Below are 21,329 nucleotides of genomic sequence, written 5' to 3' on the forward strand. Positions count from 1 at the left end.
TAGAAATCATTTATCGTAACTGTTAAGGGTGAATTTCTGTAGCTTTTACATGCTGATATTATTTTATACTACTCTAATGATTGTTGAATGTTACTTTTTGATGTAGGTTGCTTGTTTTAAAGTTTTGCATTATCATCACATTTTTGTTTTGCATTAGGTTGTTATAAGATGTACATTTTTTGTTTCTTCAGCTTGTAAACCGCCTTGAGTATTGGAAGATAGAAAGACGGTATACAATTTTTAAAAAAAAATGTTGATGCAATATTAAATCCAAATATTGAAAATAATGAATTATTGAATATTAAACCAGAGGCTGTACAAGCACCTGAAACAAGTCTCTGCAAATAAAAGCATCTTACCAAGTAGGAAAAGCTTTATGGTTTGAAATCTAGGCATCCCCAATTGCACCTTGCTATAACCCATGTTTGTTTTAACCCCAAAATCCTTTCCCTCCCCCTTTTTATATCTCTCGCTCTTTCCCCAGCTGGATTGACAGCCAACGTCACCGCCAAGACCTGCGGTTCCATGGCTATGTCCCTGCCAGGAAGCAGAAGACCCTCAACGGGATCCCGGAGGTGAATATCACGAACCCTTCCTCTCTACATTGCGGAATGGGACTTCTGGCAGCATCCCTGCTGGTTCACAGCAAAGGAACCGTCCTCGCCCCCACCCCAGCCTTGCCCATACTGCTTTCCTAGAGCGAAGAGAGAGCCTGGGTGCTCTCCAGCGATATGGAAGGAGCCTCTTCTCCTTCCATGTGCTTCGCAAATGCACAGGATTATGAATGCTGCACAGTGCCTTGTGGGGACTGCAGAGCTGCTAGGAAGGAGGGACAGGTTGTTTCTTGTGGCTGCCGTAATCCAAAGTTGCATGCCTGTTGACCACACCTTGGCACAACATTTGCATGCCTCCTCACCTGTTGTGCATGTGTGAACCGCTCCATCACAATAACTGAAGCCGCAACCCCGCACTTCAGTTCTGGGTAGCCAAAGGCAGTCGTTGGGGAGGCTGCTTCCTCAGGAGCAGGGGGGTGGTCTGTTGGCCCTGGCGGTTTGCCCTTCGCTGCGTTTCTCCCTGTCCCTTAGTGTATTTTCATACATCGGAGGTCCCTGCCATTCCCATTTGCGAAGGCACCTCCTGAGAACAGGGCTGCCGGGCTCTTCGATAGGCTCTGCTCCTGTGCCTTTAAGGCAAGCCTGCGCAGCTTGTGATGAGCCAAGCCAAGCACAGCTCTCCTGTCACGCTCCGTGACCTGTCAGGTCCTGCCAGCCACAAGAGCAACGCTTGTTGTTGTTTGAAAATGCCAGCCCTGTCCGGGGAGAGCAGAGCAATGCTGAGCTGTTGTCAGATGCCTGAGTTCCCTGGGTTCTTTCTCAGGAACGAAAGCATGTGTGTTAATATGGATGGGAGCGAGGAGAGGGTGTGCCGACCATTTTCACTTGCTGAAAAGGACTAGGAATTGTTCACCCCTGGGCAAGATGCCATGGATCTAAAGTACAAGGAGACAGATTTAGGTGAAACGTGTTAGTTAGCTGCCTGTGGTGCTGTGGAATGTCAAAACAGAGACATGTCAAGCACTTAGTACCTAGCGCACTCAGATCGCAGTGTCCTTTCCAACCCTTTGATTATATGACTTCTTATAGTTTTAATTTTTATTTAGTGTTTCTATACAGTGGACGCTCGGGTTGCGAACGTGATTTGTGCAGGATGCATGTTCGCAATCCGCAGCGTTTGCAACCTGCAGCAGCGTGTCTGCGCACACGTGGGTTGCGATTCGTTGCTTCTGCACATGCGCAAAGTGCAATTTAGCGTTTCTGCGCATGCGTGACCTCCGAAACCCGGAAGTAACCTGTTCCGGTACTTCTGGGTTTCGGAGCGTCCGTAACCTGAAAAAACGCAACCTGAAGCGTCTGTAACCCGAGGTATGACTGTACTATCCATGAACAATAAGTTCCCTGGGCAGATTACAACTTTAAAGATGTAGAATCGTGAGATACAGATGTAGAAATACAACACGAGGGTAAAGTCAAAAGCAAATTAAGACAACGTTATTATATATACAATGGAACGGTTTTCGAAAATAATCCGTTCTGGAAATCCATTCGACTTCCAAAATGTTCGGAAACCGAGGACCAAAGGTCTGTCAGCAAGTTCAATGGGGAAAATTGAGAAACACACACCTCAGAAACCGTTCAGCTTCTGAGGTGCATTCGAAAACGGAAGCATTCTCTTCCGGGTTTTTGGTGTTCGGCTTCCAAAACGTTCGGCAGCCGAGACATTCGAAAACCGAGGTTTGACTATGTGTGTATATAGTCAATTAATACATGTTCCCTTGCAAGAATCTCTCCTAGCTTTTCCTATCCATCTATCTAGAATGTTGCTTAAAGGGTCTCTGCCGCCTGTTGTCATCCCAAAGGCAGCCTAAGGATGATACTGTATTTTTCTGTGTATAAGACTAGGTTTTTTTCCTTTAAAATATTTCAAAAATTAGGGGGCATCTTATACACGGATAGTGCCAAGGGAGGGTTGGCGATTGGTGAGTCCCCCAAAACAGGGGGCGTCTTTTACATGGAGGCGTCTTATAGACGGAAAAATACGGTACTTCCCGGCACTTCCCCTGTAGCGCTTATGATCAGATGCTTTTTCCTGGGCTCTGAGCTCCATGAAAGTGATGGGGTGCTCCTGCTGGGGTGCTGGGGAGTGGTGCTGGGGGCTTGCAGCGCCCTCCTCAGGCCCGCCTTTGCTACTGCTTCACTAACCTGTTTGCAGAGAGAGCTTTTGCCACGTTCCATTTTGAACCCCGCCTGTTTGTTCTTGTCGTTTGTTCTGTTCTGTTCTGTCCTGTTTTGTTTTTTTCTTCTTCCTGTATTCGTGTTTTCCTTTGGTGGTGGTTTGTTTTGTTTTGTTTTGTTTTAAGCCGTGAGTTTTACGGAAGGAGTGGCTTTGCCTCGTTCTTTAAGTCTGCAACGGCCCCTGCCACTCCGACTGAGAAACAGCCTCTTCTTCCCGCCTCCAGGCGTCCCTCTCCGCCAGTGAGCATGCGGGACACCTACGGCACCTCCTCGCTCAGCAGCAGCAGCAACTCCGGCTCCTGTAAGGGCAGCGACAGCAGCCCCACCCCAAGGTAACCCTTGGCTCCTGGAAGGGCAGCAGCACACAGACACACACACACACACACACACACATCACAAGCGTCCAACATAAGAGAGAGAATTGCCTTGCCAACCCAGCAGTGGCCTGCTAAATATTATTATTATTATTATTATTATTATTATTATTATTATTATTATTATTATGTTTATACCCTGCCCATCTAGCTGGGTTTCCCCCGCTACTCTATGTGGCTTCCAACAAATTATTAAAAGACAGTAATGCATCAAACATTAAAAGCTTCCCTAAACAGGGCTGCCTTCAGATGTCTTCTAAAAGTCTGGTAGTTGGTTTTCTCTTTGACATCTGGTGGGAGGGCATTCCACAGGGTGGGCGCCACCACCGAGAAGGCCCTCTGCTTGGTTCCCTGTAACTTTGCTTCTTGCAATGAGGGAACCGCCAGAAGGCCCTCGGCGCTGGACCTCAGTGTCCGGGCTGGACGACGGGGGTGGAGATGCTTCTTCAGGTATACAGGACCGAGGCTGTTTAGGGCTTTCAAAATGACTCCCAGACTGCACACCTGGTCCTTCAGGGGCACAGTTAACCCATTCTGGACCAGGGAGTCCCTCACACCTGCCCACCCCCTGTCCTCCCAAAACAGTACTTCTGTTTTAATAATAATAATAATAATAATAATAATAATAATAATAATAATAATAATATTATTTATACCCCACCCTTCCCAGTTCAGAAAACCAGGCTCAGGGCGGCTAACAACAAATTTAAAGCACTCAATTGTGATACAACAAAAAAACCCAGCATAAAATACAGTATAAAAGCGTGAATAACAGTAAATTCAAAGTTCTAAAATCAATTTAGGGGAATATCCATTCAATAAACATTAGATGATCACCAGGGCTAGCTGACTAAATTAGTCCTCTTTGGGCCAGCGAGGAGGCCAGGGGAGAATTAGCCTCTAGGATAGCTGCAAGCTGAGCAAGGTAGAGGCATCGTTGTTGCACATTAGTCCACAGCACCCGGTACTCCGGGAGTATACTGCCTCTGAATATGGAGGGTTCTGCTCAGCTTGGTCTTTGCCAACCTGGCACCCTCCACATGTTTTGGACTACAACTCCCATTGGCCTAGGCTGATGGGAGTTGTAGTCCCAAAGGATGATCAAGGGTCTGGAAACCAAGCCATATGAGGAACGGTTGAAGGATCTGGATATGCCTAGCCTGGAAAAGAGGAGAGATGGGATAGCCATCTCCAAACACCTGTGAAGGTCTGTCGCGTGGAAGCTGGAGCAAGCATGTTTTCTCCTGCTCTGGAGGGTGGGACTCAAACCAATGGATTCAAGTTGCAAGAAAGGAGATTCTGACTAAACATCAGGAAGATGATAGATAGATAGATGATAGATAGATAGATAGATAGAGAGAGAGAGAGAGAGAGAGAGATAGATGATAATAGATAAGATAAAACTTTATTCACATTAGCCAGTGGCCATACCACCAGTAAAATATTACAGTATACACAGAAAAGGAAGTTTGATATAAGAGCACAATTTAAAGTCCTGAATCAGCCGTCAGTTAGTGGCCCTTATTCTGATTGCCCCTGCTGTGAACCTAGCAACCTTTGCTGTTATCTTCTCATCTTGATCTGATAGAAGAAAGGACATTGTGGCAGTGGCTGAGCGCCCTGGGATGGTTAGTACAAGTGGGGCGATGATCTCGTTCCTCAGGTCTTTGTAGGGAGTACAGGACAGGAGGACGTGTGCCGCTGTTTCGGTGCTGCCGTCTCCACAGGGGCAAAGATGTTTCTCAGACAGGATCTTTTGGGATCAACCCTCAAGTACCGCAGATGGAAAAAACATCCAGTCTTGCAAGTGTAAAAGCACGTCTGTATTTTGGGATAAGAAGTTTGTGCCGATATGGGGCCAGAGAACCAAAATGGAGAGGTGGAAAATGAACATACCAAGGGCAGAATTTCCTTATAGTGGCCAGGTTTTTCTGAAACATCAGGAAGAACTTTCTGGCAGTAAGAGCTGTTCAACCGTGGAATGGAGTCCTTCAGAAGGTTCACTGGAGGTTTTCAAGCAGAGGTTGTATTGCAGGGGATTGGACTAGATGGCCCTTGGGGTCCCTTCCAACTTTGATTCTATGAAAACAATTGAAGGGCACCCAGCTGGCAAAGGCTAATTTAGCCGTTCTGGCTAATAGCCATCAACCACCTAACCTCAACATGTCCAATATAACTGGGGAAATGTAATTGATTAGGCCAATCCTAACCTGGCACCAGTGATCCAGGTGGGAAGAGAGGTTGCCAAATAATGGCAGATTTAACTCCTAACGCAGGTTCACTCAGGCTGTTCTGCAGCACAGAAGAGTAGCTAGGAAGCAACTGGAAGGTAATCTGCCTGTACTCTTTTATTGAACTACATGGCTAACTATATTTGTAAGCAACCGTGAATATGAATTCAGCTGCTGATAATAAGGCTGGACCAGTGAATGAACCGCAATAAATAAATAAACCCCATAAAAAGGGGTTGGATTCTGTCTTTAAAACTAGCTGTTTCAAAAGAGCAGCACTGCAGTATGTGCAGACTAATTCTGAACTCAGTTGAAATGAGGGCAGTTACACGCTGCTAAAACTGGGGCATAACGTAGGTCCCTTGATACAGGGTTTCAGAAGTGATCAAATTCACCATTAGTGTGGAAGGGCAGGAAAGTTGCCAACAGATTCCATATATCTATATATCTATATCTAGATAGATAGATGATAGATAGATAGATAGATATCGCAATTGCCCTTATGCACCTGTCCTTTGCATACAACCTATGCATTTACCTGGGATTAAAATATAAATAAATATGGATTGTATTTCAGGAACCTTAAAAATTAAGTCCAATGTTGCAATAGTAAAAAGGAAAGGAAAGGAAAAGGCTCCATTCAACAGAAACTTTGTGAAGGTCACCAGTTATTGCAGCTGCGAATGGAATAGTGCTCTAAGGATGCACTTTCACGTTACACATTTTTGGCAGTGTTCCTGTCCTCGGCTCCTGCTTCTCCCATCTATAACATCCAGCCCAGCCTACCTGGCATCATGATGATGTGTGTGTCCTCCCTGCCATCACATTCCCTGTTCCGCATCACTGGCAGAACCAGGGAGCCATGCATAAGCATATATACCGTATTTTTTGCTCTATAGGACACACTTTTCCCCCTCCAAAAATTAAGGGGAAATGTATGTGCGTCCTACGGAGTGAATGCAGGCTCCTTGGCTTCAGTGATAGCAACGCGAAGCCTCCGAAGCGCAGAGGGAGTGCTCCCTCCGCGCTCCAGAGGCTTTGCGTTGCTTTTGCTGAAGCCTGGAAAACGAGAGGGTTCGGTGCGCACCGACCCCTCTCGCTCTCCAGGCTTCAGGGATAGAGACTCCTGGCTTCAGCAAAAGGAACCTGAAGCCTTTGGAGTGCAGCGGGAACTCATGCTGCACTCCAAAGGCTTCGGGTTCCTTTTGCTGAAGCCAGGAGAGCAAGACTCTCCTGGCTTCAGCATAGAGGGAGAGCTGCGCAGCGCCCCTTCAATGAAGCGGGAGGAGAAATGGAAGGGGCTCCGTTTCTCCTGCCGCTTCGCTGAAGGGGCGCTGAGCAGAGAGGGGGAGATTTTTTTTTCTTGTTCTCCCCCGCTAAAACAAGGTGCGTCCTATGGTCAGGTGCGTCCTATAGAGTGAAAAATACGTTATATGTTTTTATAAGCCTGCAATCTTTGTAACATATATTTCCACTGCAAGTTCGTAACATTGGACTTGATCCCATTTAATAATAATAATAACCTATAATATTTAATCAGATTCAGTAGTACTGGGGCCCTCCTCCTTGGGAGTCCAGGCCTCATTTCCAGAACAGTTCTGAAAGGCTAAACTCTCATCTTACCAAAAGGGTCCTCTGCTGCCATTACGTTTGAAGGCAATCCTTTTGAGCTCTCTGGGAAGGAAGGAGGAGGTGTGAACTGGCATAGAGATGGACCAAATTAAGGAAGACAGGCCAGGTCCCAGATTCCTAACTCTACACTCGGGATTGCACATAGACTTCTCCAGGTTTTGTAGTGGGAAGACGATGGCAAAGACTTGTGCTGCTTTTCTAATTTCTCTTTCTTTATCAATGTAGACACTGAGCGTTTAGGAAGCAAGTATAAATGTGGACAGGAAATCTAGAGACAGCATCAGTCCCGCACTCCAGTGTTCTTGAAAGCAGCCGATCAGCCGGGGAACTTTTAGCCATCTGTTCAAACCAGGCTTAAACTCATACTCTAAACCCTAACCCTTACACTGGCTGTACAGTGGTACCTCGGGTTAAGTACTTAATTCGTTCCGGAGGTCCGTTCTTAACCTGAAACTGTTCTTAACCTGAAGCACCACTTTAGCTAATGGGGCCTCCTGCTGCCGCTGTGCCGCCGGAGCACAATTTCTGTTCTTATCCTGAAACAAAGTTCTTAACCTGAAGCACTATTTCTGGGTTAGCGGAGTCTGTAACCTGAAGCGTATGTAACCTGAAGCATATGTACCCCGAGGTACCACTGTATTCAAAACTGCCAGGACACTGCCAGGCAGGCAAGACACTGGCTTCAACCCTGACAGTAGCAGATAGATGAGGTCCATAGTCCAACATCCCTATTAAGCAAGCCCTTTTGAATAATTAAGGGACGTGGGTGGTGCTGTGGGTTAAACCACAGAGCCTAGGACTTGCCGATCAGAAGGTCGCGGTTCGAATCCCCGCGACGGGGTGAGCTCCCGTTGCTCAGTCCCTGCTCCTGCCTAGCAGTTCAAAAGCACATCAAAGTGCAAATAGATAAATAGGTACCACTCTGGCAGGAAGGTAAATGGCGTTTCCGTGCGCTGCTCTGGTTCGCCAGAAGCGGCTTAGTCCTGCTGGCCACATGACCTGGAAGCTGTATGCCGGCTCCCTCGGCCAGTAAAGTGAGATGAGCGCCGCAACCCCAGAGTCGGCCACGACTGGACCTAATGGTCAGGGGTCCCTTTACCTTTACCTTTGAATAATTAAGCTGCACAAAACCCCACTTAATTATTTACTTTAGTCATTTCTAACCTGCCCTGGGGCGGGGGGATTCTTTGAAGTCTATTTAGAAATGTCTAAAATAAACCAATTAAAATGTAGGCTTTTGTACAGCTTGACAGCTAAGTACCGTATTTTTCGCCCTATAGGACGCACTTTTTCCCCTCCAAAAAATGAAGGGGAAATGTGTGTGCGTCCTATGGGGCGAATGCAGGCTTTCGCTGAAGCCTGGAGAGCGAGAGGCTTCAGGAGAGCCCCACTGCCAGCCCCACAAGCTCGGGGGACAGCGGGGAGGCAGAACGCTGCTATCCCGCTGTCCGCCGACTTGGTTAGAAGGCTGGCGGGGGGGAGAAGCCTGCTCCTCCCCGTCACCAGCCCCGCAAACTTGGGGGACAGCGGGGAGGCGCAGCGCGCCATCTCGCTGTCTCCCGACCTGGTTTGGAGGCTGGCGGAGGGATTCCCCCTCCCCCAGCCCCGCAAGCTCCCAGAGCGATGCCAAAGCTGCACGCAGCTTCGGCATCGCTCTGGATCCCATTCTGGGGGCTGGAGAAGCTCAGGCTCCCAGTGCTCTGGGTCCTGTTCTGGGGGCTGGGGGAGGGGGAAGCTTGGGCTTCCCCAGCCCCGCGCCTGGGGGGGGGGGCATAAATTTTTTCCCCTTTCTTTCCCCTCCCAAAATCTAGGTGCATCCTATGGGCCGGTGCGTCCTATAGGGCGAAAAATACGGTACTCATCATGGAATCAATATATACGAAATAAAGCAATCATACAATTCAAAAATCAACAGTAGACTAATACAGTTTACTGTTAAAAATCAAGGATATAAAACATCATGGTTAAAAAGCCAGGTCAAGGTGGGGAGAGATCGGAAACAGACACACCTCTCTGGGCAAAGCATTTTAACACTGGAAAAAAGAAACTTCCCCTCATTGACACTGATAGGATCAGGACCCCTGCCACAGCCTAAGCTCTGGAGAGCTGTTTTTTGTGGGGGGTTTCTACAGCAGAATATTACTGTACAACAAATTTATTTTTAACTTATTTTAGCTATGTATTTATGATCCCCCATTACTCCCGAAAGGCAGAAATCTAGCCAAGGTCAGTGGTTATGGATAAATACAGAAAGGGTGCTGGGTACTGCAAAGTACTAGGGTTTGGCAAATCGACACAATGCCAAGGGTCTTGCAAGCGTGAAGAAGCGTCTTTCGTCTTAAATGTCTGTCTGATTTCCCCCTCTGCTGCTCTTCTCTGTTTCTTCATTTGCTACAGTCATTAGTCTGCTATATCTCCACATTACTCCATCCTGGGCAAGAGGCAACACTAAAGCATCCTTTTGCACGGGGTCATTGGTCTCCTCTGTTCTTGCTTGGCTTTGGAAGAGAAATCTGGAGAAAGGAGCAGAAAAATCTGAGCTCGAAACGCCCACAGCTACCGTATTTTTCGTTCCATAAGACGCACTTTTTCCCTCTTAAAATCTAAGGGGAAATGTCTGTGCGTCTTATGGAGTGAATGTGTGGTCCCTGGGGCTGGGGGGGGGACCCGGGCTTCCCCTACCAGCCCCGACCTGTTCTTTGGGGCTGGCGGTGGGGGAAAACGCTTCTGGGGTAGCCTGCAAAGCCTCACTAGCTGCCCTGGGGAGACTTTGCGCGGCTATACCTGGCTTTTGTGGGAGGTGGGAGAAGGGACAGAGTGAGGCTCTCTCACTTCCCCCACCTCCTGCAAAAGCCCCCAAGAGCCGCATTATTTTTTTCTTGAATTCCCCCCCCCCAAAAAAAGTAGGTGCGCCTTATGGTCAGGTGTGCCTTATGGAGCGAAAAATACGGTAACTTAGCAGTGTCGACATAGGCAGCACTGTCCCGAGTTTCTGAAGCTTAAAAGGTGAACCCCAAGGTGCTTGCAGTCTAATTTTCAGCCGTGGGAGACAGAACAAGAGAGTGAATGTGAGAAAGTGAGGAGATGCAATCATGTGCTCTGGACCTTCCACGGACCAGGAAGGGAAAAATCCCTTTTGACCATGGGCAGTTCCAAGGCACTGATGAACTTCCCTGTCCTTTCAGGCGCCCAGTCAAGTACCTGCTGTGCAGCGACAACCATGGGATCAAGCCCCCGACCCCCGAGCAGTACCTCACCCCTCTCCAGCAGAAGGAGGTCTGCATTCGACACCTCAGGGCCAGGCTGAAAGACACGCACGAGAGGCTGCAGGACAGGTCAGTATTTGGGGGGCTCTTGAATCTGGGGTGAAGGTATTTGAGGCTCGGAATTCCCCCCAACATACTATGTCAGGCAAGCATCAGTCAGCTCAGAACTGCGTCAGGTGGAACTTTTCCGGCACTAATGATGATAGACTACAATAGCTGGCTTCATGGGAATGACGCATCTCCCTGAGATTTGCTGTGGAAGTGGCTCCTTGCCAGTGCTGAAGGTTCAGCTGGAAATTGAGTCAGCTTCTTGCGCTTCACCTCAGGCAGCAAACCCTAACCCTCACTCACAGGTAAGTGCGCATAGGATTGCTGCCTAAAAGAAGCAGATAAACAACTACAGTGGTACCTCGCAAGACGAATGCCTCCCAAGACAAAAAACTCGCTAGACGAAAGGGTTTTTGGTTTTTTGAGCTGCTTCGCAAGACGATTTTCCCTATGGGCTTGCTTCGCAAGACGGAAACGTCTTGCAAGTTTGTTTCCTTTTTCTTAACACCGTTAATACAGTTGCGACTTGACTTCGAGGAGCAACTCATAGCACGCGGTGTGGTAGCCTTTTTTGAGGTTTTTAAAGACTTTGGTGATTTTTGAAGCTTTTCCAAAACTTTCCCGACACCGTGCTTCACAAGACGAAAAAAATCGCAAGACGACAAAACTCGCGGAACGAATTAATTTCGTCTTGCGAGGCCCCACTGTAACTTTGCTGAATGTGTACAGTCTACTCACAGAATTTAACTTTCACTCTATATCAGGGATAGTCAACCTTTTTATACCTACCGCCCACAAATGCATCTTTCTTGATGGCACAATTTCCTTACCGCCCACCTGTGCTCGATGGAAGGAGGATTCAGCTTGTGCCATAGAATAGAATAGAATAGAATAGAATAGAATAGAATAGAATAGAATAGAATAGAATAGAATAGAATAGAATTTATTTAGCGTAGTGGTTAGAGTGTTGGGCTAGGACCAGGGAGACCTGGGTTCAAATCCCTGCTCCGTCCTGAAACTCATTGGGTGACCTTTAACGCGGCCTCAGATCCTGGTGGTTCCTTGATTTCCCACCATGACATTATCAGTCAGTCAGAGGAAGACAGAAATCTGCCTTCTGCTGAGTCTTGACCGCTGGTCCACTTAGCTCAGTATTGTCTACTCTGACTGGCAGGGCTCTCCAGGTTTTCAGAGATCCCCAGCCCTATGGAGAGATGCTGGGAATTAAACAAGGGCCTTTGTACATGCAAAGCAGGTGCTCTAACCACTGAGCTATGCTGCTTTTCTAAATAATAATAATAATAATAATAATAATAATAATAAATACCCCACCCATCTGGCTGGGCTTCCCCAGCCACTCTGGGCGGCTTCCAACAAAGTATTAAAATACAGTAGTCTGTTAAACATTAAAAGCTTCCCTAAACAGGGCTGCCTTCAGGTGTCTTCTAAAAGTTTGGTAGTTGTTGTTCTCTTTGACATCTGGTAGGAGGGCGTCCCACAGGGCGGGTGCCACCACCAAGAAGGCCCTCTGCCTGGTTCCCTGTAACTTGGCTTCTCACAGTGAGGGAACCACCAGAAGACCCTTGGCGCTGGACCTCAGTGTCCGGACAGAACGATGGGGGTGGAGACACTCCTTCAAGTATACTGGACCGAGGCCGTTTGGGGCTTCAAAGGTCAGCACCAACACTTTGAATTGTGCCCAGAAACGTACTGGGAGCCAATGTAGGTCTTTCAAGACCGGTGTTATGTGGTCCCAGTGGCCTCTCCCAGTCACCAGTCTAGCTGCTGCTTTCTGGATTAGTTGTAGTTTCCAGGTCACCTTCAAAGGTAGCCCCACGTAGAGTGCATTGCAGTAGTCCAAGTGGGAGACAACCAGAGCATGCACCACTCTGGCGAGACAGTCTGTTGCAGAGCTAGCAAGGGCAGTGACCGTCTGCTTGTCCGTCTGCTACAGGGATGCAGAGATCGAGGACCTGAAGACGCAGCTCTCCAGGATGCAGGAGGACTGGATCGAGGAGGAGTGCCACCGCGTGGAGGCCCAGCTGGCGCTGAAGGAGGCCCGGAAGGAGATCAAGCAGCTGAAGCAAGTCATCGACACCGTCAAGAACAACCTGATGGAGAAGGACAAAGGGCTCCAAAAGTACTTTGTGGACATCAACATTCAGAACAAGAAGCTGGAGAGCTTGCTGCACTGCATGGAGGTTGCCCAGGACGGGACGGTCAAAGAAGAGGGGGCAGCCGAGTCTGCGGGGGGCTCTCCGGCCCGCTCCCTCACCCGCAGCTCCACCTACACCAAGCTGAGCGACCAAGGAGCCACCGACAGGAACCTGGGTGGCTCCCAGATTTCGGTGGAAGAAGCAGCTGACAGCGGCTTTGTGGCTGCAGACGACTCCTTGAGCCGGACGGACTTGCTGGACCAGAGCAGCCTGCTGTCCTCGGGGGTGGAGTGCGGCACAGACGACACCTCCCTGCAGACCAACTTCACCCTGGGGTCCCGGGTGCCCACCAGCTCCACGTACGAGAAGCTGATGGGGTCTCAGCACAGCGTCGAGGCCGCAGTGCAAGCCAGCTGCATGCAGGAGCAAGCCATACAGACGGACTTTGTGCAGTACCAGCCGGATCTCGATACCATCCTGGAGAAGGTGATGAAATCCCAGGCTTGCAGCCTGGCCAGCCCCACCTCCGTGTGGGTGTCTGAAATGGAGGATGCGGCCGAGCCGCGGAGCTCGGAGATCCAGGGCCAGAGCCTTCCTGGGGGGCCCACGGACATGGCAGCTGCTGATCCCAGCTCAGCGGTGTCGATCAGCGCAGTAGAGGAGGGAGAGAATGCTACTGAGCAAGCAGCTTCGCCAAGCCCAGTGGCCAACAGCCCAACCGTGTGCCAGCCTTCTAGCGCCAGCCAGTCGGTGAGCGTCATGTGTGCCCCAGAAGAAGAAGAAGAAGAAGAAGCTGTTGAGCCAGGCCAGCAGCTTGTAGCAGCATCAGCATCAGCAGTGGCGGAGCCTCAAACTTACTGGAGCCGCCACTTCATCGTGGATCTCCTGGCTGTGGTGGTGCCAGCAGTGCCTACGGTGGCTTGGCTGTGCCGCTCGCAGAGGAGGCAGGGCCAGCCCATCTACAACATTAGCTCGCTCCTGCGGGGCTGCTGCACGGTCGCCCTGCACTCCATCCGCAAGATCAGCTGCCGCTCCGTCACCAACACCAGCAGCTCCTGCTCCCAGCCATGACCTCCTTCCCCTACTCAGCCCGTTGCGCCGCACACATGCTTCGCCCAGAGAGAGCCAGTTCATGGAAACGACCATAATTTAGCTGACCACTGATTGTACATTTCATCCACGCACTGAGACTTTTTATTTATTTATTTCGGTATTTATTGGGGGGCACTTGGGTGACAGTTCTGACCTGCTGCATCTTGATTTATACAAATGGGGAGTCAGTGTTGCCCCTCTTTCTGCAACCCTGGAGGAATTGCAAGGAGCTGGGATTGGGCAGCCGGCCTCCCTACTGAAGGACCCTCGCGCCGTAGGTGCTGTAGCTTGCGGAAGTTTTCCTCTCATTCCACTTCAGGGAAGTTACGAGACTTTTTCCCAATCTCTCTCCTTTCCACAGTAGGCTCTTTCTGGCCATTTTTGCGATCTGCTAGAAAAGCTCCCCGATAACTTGTTTCTTTCTCTTCTGCTTTTTCTAGGGCTACTCTAGAAACCACCAGTGTCCCTAATCCTCACTAGGCCACCACCTGTAACCCACTTTTGCTCGCGTTCCCTCACTTACAGGATTTTGCAGCAGTAACTACAGATCCAGACTGAGCCTTTTGCCGGCTCCCGATGGGAAGAGAAGGGACACATCACAGTTGCCTTGCAGTGACGAGATGTATTCTCACCCACTGCCAGGTTGACTCACAAGTGAGGAGGGAGTGGATTTCATAGCTCAGCAATCGATCACCTGCTTTGCATGCAGAAGGCTCCAAATTCAATCCCCAGCACCTCCAGGTGGGACTGAGAGAGACCTCTGCCAGTCCGTGTAGGCAGCACTGGCCTAGATGGACCAGTTATCTGACTCCTCATGAGATAGCTTCATATGGTCCATGGACCCAGAGACATCGCTTTCCTCCCTTCTTCCAGTGACAGGCCAAGGGACCATCTTGGTTCTTTCATGGGGCACAAAAATAAAGCAGAGCCCTTTCTCCATCTAGTGACACAACACCCGTCACCTTCCTGACAGTTTAAAATGGCAAATTCCTTCCTTCGAAATGGGTTACCGTTTCCCCAGTCTTACTAGAGCAGTCGGCACTTGCATTTTCAAGCTCAGTTCACAGTTTGTGTTTCTTCTTCTTCTTCCCAAACAAAAAAAAGTGACTTTACCAATTTATAATCCCACATTCCAACCCTCTCCTGACGCCCTTTCTGTGTCATTGTGCCAGTCATTTTGGCACCTTAAGTATGTCCCCTTCCAATCCACTAGGGGCAGTAGCAGGGCTACTCTTCAGTAGTAGCTTCTGCAGGCAGAGAGGCCAGCGCACATGTGCTGCGCATGCGCCCTGGCCCTGGTTCAATACAGTGGTACCTTGGTTTGCATACGTTTTGGATTACAACCACGTCAAACCCAGAAGTGCATGTCCCGGTTTGCAACCTTTTTTTGGATTACAACCCCTTTTTTTTCTTCTTCTTCTTTTTTTTTTGGATTACGAACAAATTTTTTTTGGAGGTCCCATTGGCGAAAGCGCGCCTTGGGGTACAACCTGTTTTGGTTTACAAATGGACCTCCGGAACAGATTATGGTTGTAAACCAAGGTACCACTGTAGTGGGAGTCTCCTGTTTGTTCTTAATGTTTTCATTACTGCCTGCCTTAGGCGCAAGTTGATGGACACGATCATGGGGTAAGAGACCCTGGATAAATCACTGCTGGTCAGGATAGATAATATCATGTTGGGTGGCCTAGCGGTCCGAATAAGGAAACTGCCCAACGCTATCCCATGTCCCTGTGGCTTCATCCTGCTCTGCTCTTTTCCCTGCCCTCACTTGCCAGACAGTGATGCCCAATAAATAGTCTCTTATGCTGGATGTGGGTGGCGCTGTGGGTTAAACCACAGAGCCTAGGACTTGCCGATCAGAAGGTTGGCGGTTCGAATCCACGTGACAGGGTGAGCTCCTGTTGCTCAGTCCCTGCTCCTGCCAACCTACCAGTTCAAAAGCACGTCAAAGTGCAAGCAGATAAATAGGTACCGCTCCGGTGGGAAGGTAAACGGCGTTTCCGTGCGCTGCTCTGGTTTGCCAGAAGTGGCTTAGTCATGCTGGCCGCATGACCCGGAAGCTGTACGCCGGCTCCCTCGGCCAATAAAGCGAAAAGCGAGATGAGCGCCGCAACCCCAGAGTCGTCCGCTACTGGACCTAATGGTCAGGGGTCCCTTGACCTTTTATGCTGGAGTCATGCAATACAACTCTCTTCCCAACTCAATTTTCTTCCTATTCACCCACTTCCTTCAGATTCCGTGCCCAAAAATCCCCTAAGAACAACAGAACCTTTCATATGGATGTTCCTTTGGCAAAGTTCACAAAGAGTTGATCCAAACCAGTATCCTTTAGCCCAGTAGTCTTCAGTCTTTAGCCCAGTAGTCTTTAGCCCAGTAGTCTTTTCACACCTAGGACCCACCTTTGACCCAAACATTTCCCCCCCTTTTTTTTTACCATAGTGCAACTGCTGCTGTTGTGACCCATCATAGATCAAGCCATGGCCCAGAAGTCAGTCCCAACCCACCTGTTGAAAAACCAGTGCTTTAACCAACCGCAAACAAATGATGCCACTCACACCACTAAGATGTGCTGTGCCCCCCTTTTCTCTCAAATTCCAGCAACCTGTTTCATGAGCCCACAACTTCTCATTCCTGCCACTGGTGTTCCAATTACCCAGTATGCTTCTTCAAAGCAACCGCTAAGGAACAATGCACACAGCCACATTCTTGCTGCTTTTTTTGTCCCATTAGTGACGACTCTCCGCACTCTGAGGAGCAACCAGTAGGAAGAGAGCTCACATGGGATGGAATGAATGAATGCCTAGATGTAGGATTGTTTTAAGACTTGACATATATCTCCTCTAAGTGGTGTAGGAGCCCCAGGGATGACACACTGTGTAGTACTTACAAACTGGATTTTTATTGTTAGGATTTAAGACTCAGGCCTGTCTTGAAGTCGTGCCCTCTGCTTTGGGTTTCCTTTTCCTTAATCCCCAGAGTTGGTTGTGGCTACTCAGGGGGAAGGGAAAGGCACTTTGCACTTTCTCAGAGACACTTCATTTGTTCACATTTCCCAGGGCTAAAGCTGGGGAGCTTTGTCTCACGTCGAGCCCTGATCACTAGCACCCAATGCCCCCAAAGGGTGCTCTACCATGTTCAGAAGTTTGGTTCTCTGATCTGGAAGGCAAGAACTAAACAGGCCGGGCAGGGGAAGCAGACATTTCAAATTTGAGCCTGGGCTCACTTTCGCCTATTTACCCCCCAAAGCGTTGCAGAATTGCGGAGAGAAAATCCAGCCCTTCTGCCTCCCTTCCCCCACCTGAGAATGTTAACAGAACGTAGTGGATCACGAATGTTGTGCGAAAACTTCACTTTTGACGACCGCGTCATTGTCACTTCTCCCCATCACGTTCATGACGAGACTTTTCAAACTCTCTTTGGCTCTGACTCCCTCAGCTGGGAACTGAATTTTACGTCGTCCACTTCTTGGAAGCCGCTCCTGGGAAGGGCGGCTGCTGGCCGAGATGCAGAAGAGCCAGATAATATACCTCGCGTAGAGCAACTGGCCGCCCCCCTCGCTTGGGGCAGTAATTAAGGAGTCCTTAATTCGGTTTTTGTCTTGCTTTGCACTATGTTCACTTTTGGCAAACTTGAACCCTACCATGCAAAGGTTATCGGCTGACAGCATCAGGCGGTTGGTTTCCTGTCCGCTAACCAACTCTCCGCAGTGCTGTTGGAAAAGCCCATTTTTCGGAACTGAAGAGGTGAAGGAAGCCGGGATACGATTCTCCTACCTGGTTGCTTCTTCCATAATTAGTATGAGATTTGAGAGAAGAAATAGGACGCGGGTGGCGCTGTGGGTAAAAGCCTCAGCGCCTAGGGCTTGCCGATCGAAAGGTCGGCGGTTCGAATCCCCGTGGCGGGGTGCGCTCCCGTTGTTCGGTCCCAGCGCCTGCCAACCTAGCAGTTCAAAAGCACCCCCGGGTGCAAGTAGATAAATAGGGACCGCTTACTAGTGGGAAGGTAAACGGCGTTTCCGTGTGCGGCTCTGGCTTGCCAGAGCAGCGATGTCACGCTGGCCACGTGACCTGGAAGTGTCTCCGGACAGCGCTGGCCCCCGGCCTCTTGAGTGAGATGGGCGCACAACCCTAGAGTCTGTCAAGACTGGCCCGTACGGGCAGGGGTACCTTTACCTTTACCTTTACCTTGAGAGAAGAAATATAAGCCACAGGTGGCTCAATGGGTCCTTTTGTCTTATTTGAGCTTAAGCTTATGGGTGTTTGGGTGATGCTGTTGGAGGGAGTTGGGGTATCTGTCTCTGAATTCCTCTCTCTGCTGCACTTCCAGTTCCAGTTCTGGACTACTGGGATGCCACTGGGTGGGCTGGTTTAAAGGGGTTGGTGCGAGCACAGGCCAGGGGAAGTATTTAGTGAAAAGACTGTGCTCCCTTCTCCTCCTCGCATGGAGACTTTCCCCTTCAGTGCTTGAGGGTCAGTTTCATACAGCCTTAAATTCTATGACTGCTATTTACTCTGTATTAGCAAAACGTCTGTCGTCAGGATTGGTGGGAGGGAGGGCTTGTATATTGCAGATCTCTTTGGGGAGGGCACTCCCGTACAAGATCCCTAATTGGGGGGCACGGGGACAACAGGTAAGTTTCGCCCTCCCCACAAAGCATCCCTCAAATGCAATGTGATATCTTTCCTTGTAGGAGTGAGCGACAACCATTTATTCATCTGGGAGAAAGAAAGTACTGGGTGCATTCAATGGCAATGGAGCTTAAGATGTTCCTAAAGAAAGCCTGCCTTGGCTTGCATGGCCCCTCCCTGTGTTTCTGTTTTTCGGTCCTACTAGAGCAGGGGTCAGCTCCGGAGCCGCATGTGGCTCTTTTACACCTTTGCCGCGGCTTCGGGGCGGATACTAGCGAGGGGAGGAGGCGCATTGTGCGCCCCGACACTCCCCACTGTGGCGGGCGCTGTACTGGCTGTGACGTCGCATGGGGGCAGTGCGTGCGTTAGTCACGCACCGTCCTGACGTCACCTTCCCGCCCGCCTGCTACATTGTAAGGGGCATGTACGCTGGTCACTGCATTGAAAGGGGGCATGTACGCTGGTCACTGTTTTGAAGGGGAGTGAAGAACACACACACACACACAAAAAAGTAACTTGTTAATTTAACGTTTATTTCTATGAGGAGGAGTAATTCTGAGGGGTCAAACAAAGAAATAATAAAAAAGTGACAAAAAAGTTATTTTTATAATGACGAGTTTTGCGGCTCCCAGTTTTTTTTCCTTCGGAAACGGGTCCAAGTGGCTCTTTTTGTCTTAAAGGTTGCAGACCCCTGGACTAGAGTATCCAAGAATCATAGAAGTGTAGAGCTGGAAAAGGGAGCCCAGGACTCATCTAAGGAAGTTTTCAATGTTTGAGGTTTTATTGTATTTTCAATATTTTGCTGGGAGCCGCCCAGACCGATTGTGGCAATGCACTCAGACGGGTGGCATAATTATTATTATTATTATTATTATTATTATTATTATTATTATTATTATTTATACCCCATCCTCCCCGGCCAGAGCTGGGCTCAGGGCCGGCAACACCAGTAAAATAACAGTAAAAACATAGTAGGGAGGGGGGAAAACCAATTTAAAATACAGGTTAAAATGCCATTTAAATAATTGAATTAATTTAAAATTACTACTGTTATTATCATCAAAGCATAAGATGATGGGGAGAAATAAAAATGTGAATGGGCAAAAGAAAACTTAATTTTTCCTTCAGGTTTTTCGGCAGTCTGTGAGGGATTCTTTAGCTGAGATTCCTGCATTCCAGGGAGTTGGACTTCATGGCCCTTGGGTTCCCTGCCAGCTCTACACTTCTGTGATTCTATTTTTTTTTAAATGGCCTGTCCATTTCTTGAAACCGTCCATCCTACACCTGATCAAGTTGCCGCAAGCCGTCGCAAGGCCACAGGACTGGGCAGGGGGGGAAATAGCCAAGCAAACATTGCTCCAAGCTTGGCAGTCCCGGCATTGCTGGGTCTCCGGGCGAGGAGATGAAGGCAGTGGCAAAAGGCGGGTGGAGAAAATGGCTGTGTCTTATCCCTTGTCGGGGCTTGTGTGCTCAGAGAGGGCAGATGAACAGGAAAGGAGAAGGAGGGTTGTGAAGCTCAATGGGTAGCTGGGGATTGCCTCGTAAAGACGTGGGCCTCAGCCAATGCTCAACAATGCCAGCCACCAATGCCAGCCCTATGGCACAGAGAGAGCCTCAGCTATGGAAGCAACTAGTAGAAAAACAGACAGTCACGGAACCGAGAAATTGCACAAAACAAATGAAATACTGTGAAAATCCCTGAAATGAGAAGTAATTGACTAGAAATATTATCTTGTGGAAATCAACTAGAAATGTGGAAATCAACTAGAAATATTATTAATATTATAAACATTATAAATATTATCAACTAGAAATGTTATTAAAATGTGGAAATCAACTAGAAATATTATTAAAATGTGGAAATCAAGTAGAAATATTATCTTGTGGAAATCAAATCAGTCTTTAACATCAGCAGTAACATCTAGACCATGGGGGCGTTTCAGCCCTGTTCTTGAGTTCGTTCAAAACCTAAAACAGCTTATCTTGTATTCCTCTCTTTGAATTTGTGCCATTTAGCTTTTTAAGCCATTTTGTAAAAGCAGCACCGGAATTTTCATAGTTGAGTCTTCAACCCCTTATTATTGTGCTTGGCCTTCTTCAAGTTGGGCTTTGTTTAAAGGTAAAGGTAAAGGTACCCCTGCCCATACGGGCCAGTCTTGCCAGACTCTAGGGTTGTGCGCTCATCTCACTCTAGAGGCCGGGAGCCAGCGCTGTCCGCAGACACTTCCGGGTCACGTGGCCAGCATGACGAAGCTGCTCCGGCGAGCCAGCACCAGAGCAGCACACGGAAACGCCGTTTACCTTCCCGCTAGTAAGCGGTACCTATTTATCTACTTGCACTTAGGGGTGCTTTCGAACTGCTAGGTGGGCAGGAGCTGGGACCGAACGACAGGAGCGCACCCCGCCACGGGGATTCGAACCGCCGACCATGCGATCGGCAAGTCCTAGGCGCTGAGGTTTTATCCACAGCGCCACCCGCATCCCTTGGGCTTTGTTTAAAACTTGCTATTTAGGTTTTCAAACCTTTTCTGTAAATTCAGTATTAGAAACTGTACTTTTGAGTCTTCAATCCTTTATTACTGCGTTTTGCTTTATGTAGGTTGAGCTAGGATTATAATACATCAGAATTTTTGAGGTTCTACCCTTGTTTGGTCATTTAAAGTTTATATATTTCTATTTCCTTCTGAGGAAACTGAATAGTTCTGTGAAACGAGGTTTGTAGCCGGCATCCCGTTAAGGCTTTGTTCTATTTTAGGTTTTCCCTTAAGTTTTTTTATTGTTATTACTTAGTTGATTTCCGCAAGATAATATTTCTAGTCGATTACTTCTCATTTCAGGGATTTTCACAGTATTTCATGTGTTTTGTGCAATTGAATACAACTAGAGCTGGCCTTACGTTTGGATTTGATGGGGACTCTGTTGCCTGCAGAACCAATGCTAGTGAACACATGGTCCTGTCGCACCCGGCTTGGTGCCAGGGTCACAGTTTGCACCCCAGGTCTTCAGCTGCCCTGACCACAAGGCTCGCATTTGTGACCGGGGGGGCTTTCACGAGCCACTCGGTCAGCCTGTGCTTCTTTCCCCTTCAGGCTCACGACGTAGCAGCA

At 48.7% G+C, this 21,329-nt stretch overlaps 1 protein-coding gene across 3 annotated transcripts in view; it reads left to right on the forward strand.

Moving 5' to 3' along the window:
* The window catches only part of SNPH (syntaphilin), a 44,057-nt gene extending 30,053 nt beyond the window's left edge, over positions 1-14,004 (forward strand). Inside the window, exons 3-6 of one of the 3 annotated variants that reach the window (XM_028735538.2) lie at positions 485-575; positions 2,918-3,124; positions 10,215-10,364; positions 12,298-14,004. In XM_028735538.2, the coding sequence (XP_028591371.2) occupies positions 526-575; positions 2,918-3,124; positions 10,215-10,364; positions 12,298-13,570 (1,680 nt within the window). In that variant the 5' untranslated portion in view covers positions 485-525 and the 3' untranslated portion in view covers positions 13,571-14,004. The remainder of the gene's footprint in view (positions 1-484; positions 576-2,917; positions 3,125-10,214; positions 10,365-12,297) is intronic. The other 2 variants (XM_028735539.2, XM_028735541.2) reach the window with 2 other exon arrangements.
* Positions 14,005-21,329: the final 7,325 nt, after the last annotated feature.

The sequence above is a fragment of the Podarcis muralis genome, chromosome 5 (assembly GCF_964188315.1).
Source record: "Podarcis muralis chromosome 5, rPodMur119.hap1.1, whole genome shotgun sequence".
NCBI lineage: Eukaryota > Metazoa > Chordata > Lepidosauria > Squamata > Lacertidae > Podarcis > Podarcis muralis.